The sequence below is a fragment of the Lineus longissimus genome, chromosome 1, assembly GCF_910592395.1.
Source record: "Lineus longissimus chromosome 1, tnLinLong1.2, whole genome shotgun sequence".
Taxonomy (NCBI): Eukaryota; Metazoa; Nemertea; class Pilidiophora; order Heteronemertea; family Lineidae; genus Lineus; species Lineus longissimus.
The window spans coordinates 1,168,136-1,184,149 of NC_088308.1; the positions used below are offsets into that span (position 1 = coordinate 1,168,136).

At 41.9% G+C, this 16,014-nt stretch overlaps 1 protein-coding gene across 2 annotated transcripts; it reads right to left on the reverse strand.

Moving 5' to 3' along the window:
• Positions 1–21: 21 nt before the first annotated feature.
• On the reverse strand, positions 22–13,685 carry LOC135483712 (noggin-2-like). Of its 2 annotated transcripts, none has more exons than XM_064764721.1 (3): positions 13,453–13,685; positions 1,596–1,818; positions 22–1,429 (listed from the first exon to the last, which is right to left on the reverse strand). In XM_064764721.1, exons 2-3 carry the CDS (start codon positions 1,813–1,815, stop codon positions 927–929), a joined length of 723 nt encoding a protein of 240 aa, XP_064620791.1. In that variant the 5' UTR covers positions 1,816–1,818; positions 13,453–13,685; the 3' UTR covers positions 22–926. The 2 variants fall into 2 exon arrangements, with proteins under 2 accessions (XP_064620791.1, XP_064620782.1); XM_064764712.1 differs by lacking the exon at positions 13,453–13,685 and adding an exon at positions 3,419–3,623.
• Between the last annotated feature and the right edge of the window lie 2,329 nt (positions 13,686–16,014).

Genomic DNA, 16,014 nt, shown 5'->3' on the forward strand with positions numbered 1-16,014 from the left:
GCATTCTCAATTGTGAAATACCAATTACTTCTTGTAGTTTTTCGTTCAGTTCAAGTTTCAAGTATTGGCGGCTACTTTATCATGCCTTTGCAAAGCATTCTTCAAGTAATGACACTTGTTTATAAATACATTGTACATTATGCTCAATGATTAAAGGACAATAGCCTCGACACCTATGAATATTAGTCATAATGACTACAAAAACAGCAATTAAAATTATTGCAAAATCTGACTTAACCTGTCACTTTCACTCAAGGTTACGATGGCCGCAAATCTCCGGTCTCTTTTGAAACCAGCGAAAAAACACGCTCATTGTCTTTTCAATGTAATCCCCAACATTCAAATCTTGAATCACAAGTCTAAGTAAAACACTGACGCGGTCATTTTCCACTGATCTAATTCATTACTTATTACTCTCATATGGTCCATGCATTAGATAAATATTAAACTTTTTGTATTGTTTTTTTACAAACAATACATTTACACCCGCTTCTAAGTTTTCCTGCATTTATGCTGGCCTAAAAATGTCAGCGACATGTCACAATCAACTAACGTTCAATATTACTGGCTCAATAACAGACGGGAGTCCTACACACCATGAAACTACCTCTCTGGCCATAAGTTACAAAACGATAATATTAATAATCTGTTTATGTACAAAATATTTACACCCAATTTTTCCAGTTTATAGCACTATTTGTAAACTCCAAGAGTTGAACACATCTACGTGCCAGTATAGGAAGAGGTAGCCATTTCTGAGATATAGTCAGTGAGACAGTTTACCCACCAATGGCAGCACACGAAATTCGACTTTTGACTTCTAACGTCCATCACAACTCGACTAGCACTTGCCATGTCCACGGCGCCCGCGATCGAGTCGAGCGAACAACGAGGACGAGCGTCCAATGCGAGCGTCACATCCTGAGCTAACATCCACACTTACAACCTGACGTCACTGGAATCTGCGCCTCAATCCACGAACAGTCTTTCTCCTTCGTATCCCAATTCGACACACAGAAATACCTCAACAGAGTCAATTTAGTTGATGCCATGGGTTTGCATCGCATCCCAGCAGGGATGGAACACGATTGCTTACTGTCACAACTACCTGTTTTAATCCAGCGCGGCCAGAATCGCACACCAATGTCCTTCCACTTATGTAACACAGAACAGTGCGTATAAGATATGAGAAATCGCTTCACTTTGTTTCGTATTCTCTTGCTAACTTTTAATAATGAATTATCACTGTCTTTTGAGACGACTTTTCGTACTAAACGTCTGAGATCGCGTGGTATGTGGTGGCGATCGGGCGAACTGTACGTCCCGTTTGGACTGAGTATCATCTCTAATGGCTGCTCGACTGACATGAATTCGGGGTTGAAGTTTGATCCAAGGATTTTGTGCAGGATGCGAGGGTTCAATTCGAGACCTGCAATGGAAACGAGTAATGAAGAGCGTGTTTATATGACAATCAATCACTTTCGAATAATAATCAAGCCCACTCGTCTTCATCCCTCTTTAAAAAATGGCCTCAAAAAAGACACACACATTCACAAAGTAGGTCACCCAAATATTCCTTGACATAGCCAACATACCTTTTGGGTCGAGAGATGGGTCCACTGGCTCAATGAGGTCGACAGCGGAGTGTGTCTCGGACGGCATCGGGCGGCTTCCCCCTACAATCGGCGGACGCCGCGCGTTCAGCTTGTTGATTCGTATAGCGGACAGGGAGCCAAGTTTCCGCGCCAATGACACCGCCTGGATACCGTTTGAGAGGTACATCAGGAACACCAAGATATGACCAACAGCACACATTTTCTGAAAAGAGAAAAGTTGAGAAAGAAATCAATGATGATCCTTAGCATTTCATGTTTTCTTTTTGGATGTGACAGGAACGATGTCTTTGGTTGAACCACCGACTTTTGAAAGTGTCGTTGGTTCAACTGAGAAGAATTGTCACAAATAGAACTCCGGGAGCAAAAAAGCTTACAAAGATAGGGCATACCATGCTGACAGACGATAGGGTTGGTCATTTAATGGGAAAATCCAAATCTTGTTTTAGGTCTAGGTATCAGGGAAAGTCTGAGTGAGATTAACTCTGATCTGGCAAGATTTCGCAGTCGAACTCTAACTTGTAGAGTTGGGTGTGATCGCAATATTATCGTTTAGAATGCGGCTTGGATGGTTACGCTCAGCAAGACTCACTATAGTCTTCCCAATAAGAAAGTAATAAACCAGCCATGAATCTCAAGAGTGACACCAAGGACATGACAAAACCTTAGTCAGCGCTTCGTCACAATTCAATGAAAGGATAAGGAAGATAAATGTTGATTGTTAATTTGGGATCATGAGATGATTCTGCGAGGTGCTTTTAACAAAACCAGAACGTGATGTAGTGACTTTATGAAAGATTGGACTCAGAAAGTTTGAAAAGAGTTTTTCAATTGAGGTCCCGTTAGAATGACATTGAGATGAGAGTGGATCGTAAGTGTCGTCCTCCGCATTCGCCATACAGAAAGTGACTTCACCTTGGGATTGCCACCGTATTTCTGTGTTATGATTGCGGTCACAGATGAGCTGTCAGTAAACAAGGAAATGACGAAAACGATTCGTATTCGAATTGAAACGTAAGGTCTTTCGCTACGGTTGGCCACTGAAGTACAGAACATTTCATATCAGAGTTTGCGGTGATCTGAACTGAATTAAGTCAATGGCTTTAACAAAAGACAAGGTGTAGCAGAAATAATATGAAGGATTATAGTGAAGTTGGAAACTTCAAGCGCGCGGTCTCGTCCCGTTATTGGTGCACGACATCCCACTTCGCCGTCTTCTCAGGCACTTGTGCCGTCTCTCTTGGGCTCGATTAAGACCGTGGCCCGCGAACATGCTGTTGAGAGTTTCTGCAGTGATCATTTTGTTCAGTGGAATGATATCATTATATTCAATAAACCGCGACTGTCAGTGGCCTGGGAGATCGGCATATTCGATGCAGTTGTCATCGCCAGACATGTATTATACGTTGACAGTTCCAAACTTCAGCCCATGAACTACAGTTTAAGCGTCTTAAATTGATGGCTGGTGCAGCTTGTTGCCTATACACATCAGTATCGATCGTATCCGGAAGAAACTTAACATAACTGTTCACATTTGCGTCACATTAACGTAAAACAATAACAATGCGGTTTTGTGGCAAAAACTCGGCCCTAACAATTTGATACAAGAATACATGCAGATACATCATAACATGATGACTGACACTTCCACAAAAATAAAAAAAGCATTGTTATAAATTACAATTATCAAAATGAAACGAAATATTTCAGTGACAAGCTCGTCGTGTCTATGACCATAGTTATATCCAATCGTATCCAATAGCAAAATACTTCAAAAAGGTGCAATGAAAACACAGTATATATACCTTGGTGTTACGTCATCCGTAATGCGAATGTGAAACTACAATAGTATCCTTTGACAGAAAAAACTCGAAAACTAAAACAATATTCTGTGGAAGCAGAATAAAATCCGAGTAAGGTAGAACCAAAAGGATAATCCGGTTGATGAAACAGAGGATGCAGTTGCGAATGTATCTATGTGAAGATATGCGAAAAGACGACGAGGTTGTGACAGGCGGACGACCGAACAAGAAGTGTTGTGATCTGAGCAAACGAGGCCCTTAAAGGCTGAGTCCCCATTGTGAGCCATTGGTTCGGGGGAACAAACACCGCGACACGAAGTCTAGACGGCCGTGGCGTCAACGAGAACGCTTCATGCGCTCGCTATGTGTATACACTTAATCTATTGTTGGATTATTGTAAGACAATAGGCATGGTGTTAAGCTGTGGACACTCATTGTCGTTGTGTCATTGTGTTTTTGAGAGTCGCGCTGCGCCGCAAATAATAATGCTTTCTTTTCTCGCGATATACGCTTCTCATTCTATTCCTATCAAACTAGCTTTATTAAAATGACCTTCTTTAATTGTTCCTCTCCAACTAATACTGATCTTTTGCTGCGGGCAATGGGGAACGCAGCGCCTTGGAATTAATTTCTTGAAGTTTACACGTATTAAAACTCGAGTGGAACGCCCGGTGAACTATCCATGGCGCCAACTTGAACTGGTTATAAAAACCACAAAATTAACGATTAACAAAGTTAATTTTATTCTCAAACGAGCCGAGTAATTTATAAAAATATCCGCTATAGAAGCCAACGAGCCCATAGTCGCCACCCCGTTATGATTTTAAATTGTATTGTAAAATTTTCGGTCACGAGCGCATTTCCTGTTGAAATATGAATTTTCTTTAGCATGCGCGGACCGAAGGAGGTGTATATAGTTCGTAAGATGGACTCCTGTTGAGTTTAATCCTACATTTTCAAATAAAAAAACCAACATGTATGTCAGTTTCGATCGCATATTTCCCACATTATTCTGACCCCGCGCGCTGCAGGCGGGCAGGCGGGCGCAGGCGGGCTCCGGGACCTGCACATGTAAAAATAGTAATTGAAATCTTCGGACCGTAATTTTTCTATTTAACATGCCTGGGAGACCTGGCTATAACTGAAACACATGTACTAGTGCAGTCTTTATAAGCAAAATGTATAAATGTTAGAGGTTTTTTACATTTTTTTGCTATTGTATTTTAAGTTCCACAGGTCAGTGTCAGGCCCACAATCGGTATCAACTTTGAGTCCCATCCCAGGCCAAGTTTGGTGAATATCGGCGCTTGTAAAAAGAGTGCTACAAGGGGTGGGGGGTGGGGACATTATGTCAGACACCTTCCAGACATTTTAGATTTAAGAAACTATGGTGTTATTGATTGGAAGTGTGAATAAGCGTTGCTCCTTTGCCCGATGCAGGCGCAAGACACCCGTGTGTGCGTGTGCAGATTGAGTGTGGAAAACACGCTGGGCGCCCCCTTTTATTGGAATGTTTATGACAAATCTATGGACTCATGTTTGAGCCTCTTGACTTCACCAATAAATTCTCAACGTAAATGGGGAAGTGAGAAAGATCATTCTCCACACAACAATACAAAACGCCACTATTTCTGCTTGGAGGATGATGAGCGTCTGCAAGTCCATTTCAGCAACAAGTATGTGCAGAGTGGAAATCTAAGAATGAAAGAGGATTTTTCAAAAAATCATCAAATACCTTGGTGATATCAGTTATCCAACCTTGAAAAGCATTTCGATTAGTTTTCCACATAAATCGCTATAATCCAAATAAAGAAAAAAGAACGGACAAAATCTTGGTCTTCGCACAGCAAATCCAATGGAAAAGTGATCCAATAATGTCAAATTTTATTTGGGGGTAACTGGAGTGCGCTTATTTGGTTAATTGATTCAAGATTGAGTCGGTGACAGTGCTCATCGACCAATTACTCTAATTATATTTTGCAAGGGTAGATACATAATCCATTGGTGAGCAATGAGAACTGATGTAATCAATTACATCTTGATTACACTTGTAAACAAACTGAAGCTAATTACACTGTCATCTTTTAACTCCATACATCATGTACTTTACGTTAGGCACAGTAATTTGATTAGTGTGTCCTTGTAATTAGCTTGACAATATACTAGTGTTAGATTTTAAGTTTATTTAGTGCATGTATCTCATTTCTATAGACAACCATCACAATTACACCTAAAACCAAGCCATAACCTCCCAATATACGATATAAAATGGCCAATACATGTCACAACTTCCGTGCCAAAGTACCTCTCGTGGTGACATTTTATACCTTTTCTGGCGTCAAAGGCGCCGTGGCGTGTCATCAGTATAACTATCATGGCGTGTGGACATTGCTTTATTACGAAATAGGTAAGGAAAATGTAATAACATGCTTGATAATAGACAAGGGACCATCCATTCATTATAACACACTATATTAGAATGAACTGTTGCTCATAAGGACATTTTTTCTTCGGACCAAGATTTCCTGATACAGCGGTAATCTGAAGTTGTAATAATCATGTGGACAACTGACGATCTCGATGATTACTTGATTTAGGAGTGATTGCTGTTTACAACTAATCAATTAAAACAGAAGAGGAACAAAACATGGGCATTATGTTTGAGTAAAAGCCTAGCCCGATCCATAACTTCACATCTCGCACATTTGTATAGCTTTTTCACACTTCGTATTGGCAATTAAACCGGCGCCAATTGAGAAATTCACGCGTTGCTGAGAAATACTCACAGCCGCGGAATATCTGTGAATGTGCATGTTTTTACAGAGCTTTGGGGCTTTGGAAACCATAGTCTGAAATCATGACGCCATAAGGGCTTCAGCCAATCGGATAGGCCTAACATGATATCTTCCCCGTACCATCGTTTTGTTATCTTCACAGTTAAAGATCATTGAAGCAGAGTCTTGGAAGACTCCGATCAAAATATCTCCAACATGCAGTGTCATTATCACCACTTTCATTGTGGAGTAGTTGTTCGTGGATAAACTGACAAAATCATTTTCATAAAAAAAACCTCACTTTCTCCACGGCGCCTGTTTCTAAGAGATCATTTTATAAACCATGATTTAGGCATGAAACATGATAACATTTAAAAGAAAGTTAATCCGGCAATTGTCCTTTTTGAGCAATTGACATGATTACAGAATAGCTGTTCCCTGGTGATTATAGGAATCACATCTAATTGCTGTCATTACTGGACAATACAAAACTATCAAACTGAATAATCCACCACTGAGCTGAGTGGAAAACGTAAAATCTCACACCACGGCGATAACTTTGTCGGTTTTTCGCACTTCTTGTTGGCAATTTAACCGGCGCCAGTCCATGAACTAGCAGGTTGGGGAGAAATGAGCCATAGGATTTTGGCGGTGTTTGAAATGTCTTACAATATGATTGAAACATTTATTTCATTATAAGTTTTGATCGATCTGTCAACACGGTTGATTATAACAGCAAAAGAAAAGTCGCTGCCTTTGTATTTTAATCAGTTTTGATTGGACTTACTCACTTCGGTTGGTCCTTGCAGGTAATATGTTGATAAATATCGAAACCACCGTCAATGGGCGCTTTGCAAAAGCGTACGTTTGAAAGTATTGGCAAGTCATGTAAGTTGCCTGCCCAAAAGACCTGTGCATCAATGTGCATATGCTTAAATTGATTAGGGAGGAGATTTTGATTTATATGATACATGTAATAATGAGGATGAAGATGCGAAGGTAATGCTGCTGCTGATGATGGCGATGAAAATTCCCGTACATCCTTTGCAAAAAATGATGATACCATTACACTGCATGCTGCTCAAGTGCTTAAATAATACAGGTGCTTAATCACAAGTAGCACATCCGTGGGATTAGCCGATTTGTGGCTGCTTACAGTTTGAATTACAGTCTTATGAAGGAGAAGTCCTCAACTAGAGTCGCGGAAATGTTGACAGTATATCTTAAAATGTCGATCTGTTGCTTGAAACTTAATATGCACAGCCTGTCCTTACATATTGTAGCTCCTGAAGGTCTATTTGCACAAAAGCTTCGGGAAGATGAGTTCCGCCATGAGTCGAGCGTGTGTTACTCTGAGGTAAATACATCGAGGTCGGGACTTTATTCGGTCCTCAGAGGCAGTTAAGCGATGGTCATGTTCTAACAGCATGGGAAGTATCAGATGTACGAAGATACACCCATCCTCGAAAATCCTGAGTCAGTCGTATCCTCCTCCCCTCGTACACTTTACTGAGCTCTGTCGGTCGATCGTGTCAAGAGTTGGCATGAGCTTCAGGATGAGATACACCATGACTTTTTAATACTTTTCAGAGGAACAGTGTAGAAAACAGCCCGATTCATGCCCACACTAAGATACATGAGCAGATGAGTAAAGAAACTTGCACGCTGAAGTTAAAGTATAATTCGATATATCCTGCACAAGTTGAAAAAACGCTCGCTATAACGACGTGGTTAGGTTGGCGGTGATTGAACGCCTTCAGCGCCAGCACTTGCCATAATGCCCCAACCAAACACCATCCAAAAGACAAAACCCCGTTTTAAGTGGGACGTTCTTTTAAATCTCAAGAGTGTCCACATTTTATCTTCTTTCATTGAAGAGAAAAGCCCACTCTCAAGGACATTTCTGGGCGCCCCAGTTCTTATGGCGTCGCTTAATAATTGTGCCACGAGTATAATTCTACTGACAGCAGATTACACGTCACAAAGGTGATTTATCGGATTCAAGAAAAACCCTCCCTGTTTTATGAAAAATAGCATTAGTTTTAGCCGCAAACTAACTGCTCCTCAGTTGTGACTCAGTAATTCTTGTAAAAAGGCACAGTGGGGTGGAGTCCGGCCCAAGTTTATCGGCTCACTCATCAGTTGCCCTCCACCGGAACACTCAGTCTTGTTTGGTGACCGATCCCGTAGGAAATCAGTGGATGTTGTCTTCAGAGAATGGTGTTTACTGTAATAAAGACCACATAATAAAGACACAACTTTTGGGAGGATCTGTGGTCTAATATTCAGAATCTGTCCGAAACAGAGCAATTTCTCACTCAGTTTACTCGCCGCCGCGGCAACACTATACTCACTTGGCTCCACTCCAGCGGGCATTTGATAATTTAAATTTTGTTGGTGGGAACGAAAGCACCGCCTAAAGACATCAATCCCAGCGCAGCAGCAGGTAACTCTTTTACCTCGGGAGCCAATTGTATTTCTGCTGGCGACCAAGCAGGAAAAGGTGCGGTGGACAACTCTGGTTTTAGCTAACCTACCAAGCCGTGGCGATATCATTGGAACAACCAATCGATAAGGTGCATGCACCGCCTCCAATTTTTCGGAAGGAGCTGGTTCCGAGGTGTCGGACCCGAACGACTTTGACACTTGTATCAATAGAGCTGTCCCCATTGCACGGAAAAGATCTATCTGTCAGGAATGTCAAACTGTGCAAACATGGCCGCTTGATTTGTCATCTCGTGTTGTCCCGCCGGGGACCAGCGACAACACGCTTCACCAAGATCAACAGCAACAGTCTTTCGCAATGGAGTGCCAATTCACACACTCATTTTGAAATTTCACTTTTTCCAGAGCTATTCCTTGTCTGAAAGTGAAAGCTCTTTGAGTATGTAATTGGGAGTATAGATTGCTCGTAATAAGTAAGAAAGTGTCACTCTTCACAGTAAGGAGCCAGGAGAAAGTGCACATCCATAAAACTATAGGAACATTCCCGGAACGGTCGGAAGTAAACTGACCCACCACTGGTTTTACAATTTTGTTTGTGGTGTGTGAACTTCGCGGAAAATATCTCTGCGGGACGACTTCATTGCAAAATTGTCACCTCAGATAGTATTCATAAATCAATATGCCGAAAAGACCTCTCGCCGTAGGTGAGATTATAGCCAGAAATCGAAGGCATAGGCAGTTCCGTTTATACTGACGAGGAAGACGAATTTCGTTGCTGCATCAGTAAAAATAGCCAATGTGACCTTGTCGTCACGTAACACGACACAATTTGCCGATAAATATCAATAAACGAAACGATTAAGGAGCATAGGTTTCTCTCAGTCATAAACAACAATCAATGGAAATGTTGACACTCAGCGTCACATAGATGTCTCACCTCGTGTCGAGTCAGCGCCTAACAAGAATTACAGGTAATCTTCACATGATAATTAATGAAATTAGCACGAGAAAGGCGACTTTATTCACCATTATCTTCAAATTAGGCAATTTCTCTCGCATAATGTTTCCTGAATGCACCTGTGTGGCGCCTCGGAGGTTGAGAGACATAAATCTCTGATAAATTACAACGGGGAAAGTGTCTATAGAGCGACCATGCCACAGTGAAATACGATGAAGCCTGCATCACATTCACTTCACCAAACAACCATGTGCATTTCACTGATAAGTCTTGGCGAAATGTATGGTAATTTAGTTAAATTGAGTTGAAATGTACTTCAGGGAGCCGATTAGTATTTCCACGCACTTTTCTACAAGTTTAGCTATGTACGTTTATGGCAAAAGTGGCGCCAACGACAGACCCTTCTCAATGAAATGTCCCTGTATCACGAAGGCAGGTAATTGATAAATAATTTGGTTGATGGTACATGTGCAGCTCGTGGATACGTTGTACGTTTTACTCTGTTCCAAACAGAATAGGAAGATCAAGGATGGGGCTGACGAGGGCCAGCATGTCTCACGTACATAATGCCTTCTTTAGCCCACCGCTCTACCGGCCGCAAGAAGAAAATTACTGGTCCTGCAGTCTCCGAGGCCCCAAACCGAAAGTGGAACCATCAAACCTCTCGCTGGTCGACCTTAGCACACTGAGCAGCGTAGCAATATCAAAGTCGGCACAAAGGCATCCCTTGGGTAAGAAAGTGAGAAGCCAACATGGCATCCTGCTCTATCAAATGATACTCTGACTGTCCTTGGGGGAGATAGATTTCAATAATGTGGAGTTGTCAACAGTTGATATAGATTTCATACAGGGGTCAAGACATGAAACATAGATATACGTCGGTATTCAACACTTTATATGTTGTCCCAACAAGATTCAGTCTTCTCTTCTCGCGATAGTGAGAAAAGAACTTGCCCTGACATTGAACGAACGCTGTTTGAATCAAATTATCATGCGACACTTACCATTTAGTATAAACCAATCCTGGGCATGCTGAATTCCCGGCGTTGGTCATCAGTCTAAGTGCGACCAACGCACGAAGGCCTACTCTACATGATCACGAGCAGCATCATGATGACTTTTGGTGACCAACTGATGAATAAACTCACATTCAAGTTTCTGTGCCTGTCTAGAAACTCATGGTTTGAATAAGAAGGACTAACGAAACGTATACAAGACAAGGGAATTCCCGACCTTGACCAATTGCTTTTGACCTCAAGGTAACTGAGAAAGCAACCACACGGGAATGTTACAGTATATCACTATCAGTATCGTGGAGAGAGCTTGGTCAGAGTTCCACAGAAAACCAGGACTTCATAATCAATCAGTTGGCATTGTTGCGACGACCAAGGAGATGATGTGATAATGGTATCAGATTGTGATATACCTCTAAGAAATGATCATATGGAGTGGAACGCTTTGCGTTCGATACTGTACACACTATTATAATGTGGTAGTGCAACATTGGGAGAAACGGATGGAATGATATGCTCTTGATTGTTCCAAAAACGTGAATAGAAACATGCAGTCCCATATGCATATTTCTCCATTTTCCCAATGAAAATGAATTAATGATTTCATTAAGCGTAAATAATGTTATCCATGTTGCATTTTAATCAAGCATTACATACTTCATTTGGCACCGTATAAAACATAATCAACTTGACTACCAACAAGCGTCTATTTAAAATGCCTGATGTAGTCGTTATTGCAAACTGCCTCTTTTAATTCACCTGCAATGAAAAGCACCACTTTGTGAACCTCAGCCTCAAGACTACAGTCATACTTATTGCTTTTAGGATGCTGACGAACTGGACCAATCCCTCTGGTCACTCTCAGTGCCCAAGTAATGATTTTCTTTCGCATTCGCCTCCAGCACGTTCTTCTGCCCGCTGACGACAAGAGGCCACTTCAAGCATGTTGACGCACTAGTTACTGAGATACAGTTTTCTTAATCATTCAAAGAAAGGAAAACCCACACTTTTTCTAAGTTAAAGAGGCCTAGCAATATTGACAAAAACAAGAAACCTGATGACAAAGCTTAATTAAATTCCGATCGATTAAGTACAAATTCCGCGGAAATCTCAAAATGATGAAGTGGCGTTTTGGATTATTGGATAAAGAATGTTATGGTTGTGTTTTGCGGTCAGCCATTGTGTCTTCATGAGTAATATTACCTTCGGGTATTTCGTTTATTCAGATTTTGACTGTTCCTTATAAATGTAAGCCACTTGTGCTAAACGCCTTTTTATTATATCTGGACACATTTCCATTCGGTTTAAACTGTTCCCACCCACCTAACGGGTTATGTGTGAAGTCGGAAGTGCGTTCTGTGAATTCCAATTTAACCATTAGTCAACGAAGTTAAAGGTGATTAAATCTTGATATTAGGCTTGGTTTAAAAGTGGTATCGCACCCGTCAACCCAATCCTACCTTTTCCTCGTCCAATACACTTTTCTGAGAACTACAGTACATGTACATGTACCACTCACTTTACGAACAGTTTATATCTTACTATCATTCATTCATTACAACCGAAGAAAAGGTTCAAATCCATCGGGAAAAATGCATCAAAAAATGTATGTAAAAATGTACAGAGGATGTTGCGGCCTTCATGGAGTCTCATGTTTCTTTCCAGAAACGAAAACAGACGATGACGTAACGTTATGGTTCCCGAACTGAGGGAGCATGGGGGGGGGGGGGGGTTGGCGCGTTATTGGTAGTTATCAACATAAGATCTACTCTAACTCGTTTCTTGAACTGGCATATATCGATTGATCTTCGATGACACAACTCGGCAAGTATCGACAATGTCTCTGAAGGATCGGATTGTTATTCTCTTGGCGGCGGGAAAGACTCTCCTGGACTCAAGGCGCCAGTAACAACCAACGCAACACAATATTGTCATTGCTGGAATCGAGTGTTTGTGCGTGTTTTGTACACTATAACCCTAATAGTTGTCCTATCATTAAGAGTATACAAAGCCTTCTTCTCTGCATATTACTAGTAGTCACCATCCCATGGCATTGTTTTTGACATCGTTACTTTCGTCAATTCGTGGAAACTACACGAGCTTTGTATGCGGGACGCGTTAGAGTGACATGTATATATCAGATCTCCCATAGAACTAAACTACCTGTTTTCTATTTATACTCAAGTCATCACTTTCTTCCAACTGGTGATACGAAACATAATGGAATGACTTTTTGATTCGGTTTTCCCTTGAATACTTCATAAACTTCTTGTTATAAACGCATTTGATATTCGTCTCATCACCTTGGTCTAAATGTTGCCTTTCCTGCCATTAGGAACTGATCCAGAAGGAAGGCAACTATTCATCCTTCACGAACTGAATGATAATGGTTGAAACAAGGTAGACATTGCCATTGACTTAATGAGAGACTTAAAGCAACTGTGGACTAGGTGTCGCCACTGTAAATCAATCTCGAGAGGTGAGCTACCGGTCCCTTGTCGATTTCATACATGAAAAGATCAGTAAATATTGTCTTGGACCGTAAGCAGTCCTACGATCAGCACCGGTGAGTGAAGCCCTCATTTTGGTGAAGCTGCTACAATGAGGGAAATACATGGACATAATCATCGATCTCCGTCACAGGTGTTTGCAAGATGAAATGTGTACAAAATGAGTATAACAAAGCCATGACAGTCAAAAGGAAGGAAGAGGAGAAGAAGAGATGGAGGTTATCTACGTTCGTCAATGAAGAGAGAGAAGCATACTATTTTTGACGGGAACTACATCTACATCAACTTGAGACACCTTATCAAGCATCGAAATCGAAATAGATCGAATTGCAATTACCTCTTTTTCTTCTTATTCGAATATCCTCAGAATGTTGCTTTCTTCATGTCCAACGTGTGTCCAAGGGGTTTCACTCCGTGCAGCTCTTCCAAAAGACAGCGTATGGCGTGTTTCAGCTCTCATGAATCAGGTAATTCATCGGCCATAATTGAGAATGAATGCAAACCACACGTGAATAATGATAAGTACTTATGAGAACATCAGAAAGTTTTTAACGCATTTAAAGAGAACAAGTCGTGGTGATGCGTTTTACGCGAAAAGCTGACTTGACTTGTGGGGATCGCGTATGAACAATTTAGATAACCTGGCAGATTATTACTGTTGTTGTTGTTGTTGTTGTTCTCCCGTTATTGGGTCATCTAATTTCATCCCATTGAAATTAGCCACGTGACTTTTCTTCTCCTCGTTATCCTCTTGCCTGGGGATGGATCCTAAGGTTAAAGGTTTGGTTGAAACCGTCTACGACTACAATGACTGATTAGGAGAATCTCTTATAAGACGTTGTCCTGTTTCTATTTTCTTGTTCTCTTCCTTTCAAGATCTTTCCCTTCAACTTACTTCCAGCCGACAACTTCGTGCTTACCTTCACACCACTTGAAATATGAGTTATCGATCAGCAATCAATGATTCATCTTAGGTTTACATCGCTCAGAAATGGCGACTGTAGTCTTCCGAAACTTCCGCGCCGAAACAACAACAACGAATTCGTTTTCTGTTTACCGAATCAATTTCGACGAATAGGACGTAATTTTGTTGACATCTCTTCGGAAATGTTTAGCGCGCAAGTGGGAATATATTTGATCGCTTGCGGCCTCCAGTAACTGGGAGCAATTGAGATTAATTAGTTGGTATGATTGTCAATATAATGTTTCATTTGCCACCCATTATTTTATCGACCGTGCCGAGACAGGGCGACTGTCGCCACGGGATTGTGATTGTTGGGAGCTTGAGATGCATTGGGACAAGGCCACACGACGACAACCACATCCATCTATTTGAAAGGCGATGTGATGCTGGCGCTGGTAACTCTGTGTCGGCGAGGCTACAGTCGCTACAAGCTATGGTCGATGCAATTAACTGTGGTTAATGCATTTGGCTTTAAACAGGTGGTCATTAGTTCATTGGTGACTACGTGTATGGACATAGGCCGTTGTTCCAAAAAAATAATGATATGTGCAAATTTGACTTCTCGAGCAGACGACCAAAGTGTCACCTGACGACCTCTAGGGCATGTCAAGGACATCTCATGGACAGACGAGCACTCGTAAAACCGCCCTTGAGGAGAGGGTAAACCCACTAACAGCCCCTCAGCGCCACACAAGCACCTAGCACGTTTGCCCTCGTCCTTGACAAATGTTTATAAAGTTGACATCCGCAGGAAGCGAGGTTTGCTGGGCGTCGGGTAAATTTACCAACGGTGTGGTTGAGCGGGTGGAGTGGGTTAGACCAAGAAGTCCGTCCCTATACGTCTGTATACCTCCTAATATTTCGCCGTCGTCGAGTATACTGGCTACTCAAGATTGACTGCTACTAAAAACCGGATGGCGGCGTTTTTGACAAGGCGCCACCTGCTGGCGACTTCTTGGACGGTCGACGAGCCTGCGGATCTTAGGGCTGAACAAAGGTTCCATAAAACAAAAGCTGCTTGCCGATTAAATTGTCAGTTAGTCTAGCGCAATGATACACTCCGGACGCATTGGACCGGCCTCTGTCTGTCGCCCGTTGAAGAGACGCTCGTGAATGAGACGCTCAGGATGACGGATAACGGACTGCCCCGCGAGTCTTGGCGCAAGACTGTAGTATATGAAGTGCTGCCATCTTCTAAACGCGTCAAGCAAAATCCTGCCGAGCTCACCAACGCCTTGTTTGAAGCAAGCGGCACTACATGAATTTACTCTACAATTCAGCTGCTGATTCATAGTGGCAACGAAATTCATTTCAGCTTTAATGTATACTCGAGCAAAGTTTCAAGAAATTTTCTCGGAATATTCTATTGGAAACGCAGTAAGCTACAAAATTCAGTGCAGAATCGCATACAATGAGAACCAAACCGATCTTTCTGCCATAGTTGTAAAAAGGGCTGTCATCGGCGAACCTTACGCCAATGATGCTGATCAAGCGGTCAAAGATGGGAAGTGTCTCGCATATTGTAAACAGGCCCACTAAAGAAATGATTGTGACGGTCGCTTGAGTCTGGCTTTTTTCAGTCTGAATCCGTTTATCCGTCATACTGAGGCGTTCTTGCATCGACTTCCTCACTGAAATGATTAGGATGATGTTCATCGAATAGATCAGGATCATTGGGATGAAGTAAAGGCCCGCTAAGTAGGTAATCATGTCGATGAGATGAGCCTCGGGGAGATGATTGACCACTAACTCCGTCAAGCCGGAGCAAGGGTTGATGCCAACTGTGAGAAACGCATACCAGTATCGTGGCCCATAACTCGCAGCGGAAACACAAACAATCACGACAGACACCTTGCCTGCTTTCCCCTTGGTGCAATGTTTTCTTGCCCAAAGTGGAAACACGATGTTAAGGAATCTCTCTGATGTGATGACCAC

Bases quoted from the DNA above. Each gene is read 5' to 3' on its own strand.
- LOC135483712 (XM_064764721.1), bottom strand. From the start codon at position 1,815: ATGTGTGCTGTTGGTCATATCTTGGTGTTCCTGATGTACCTCTCAAAC. The intron at 1,430-1,595 runs GTATGTTGGCTA...TTTCCATTGCAG, and splicing joins CCCATCTCTCGACCCAAAAG to GTCTCGAATTGAACCCTCGC.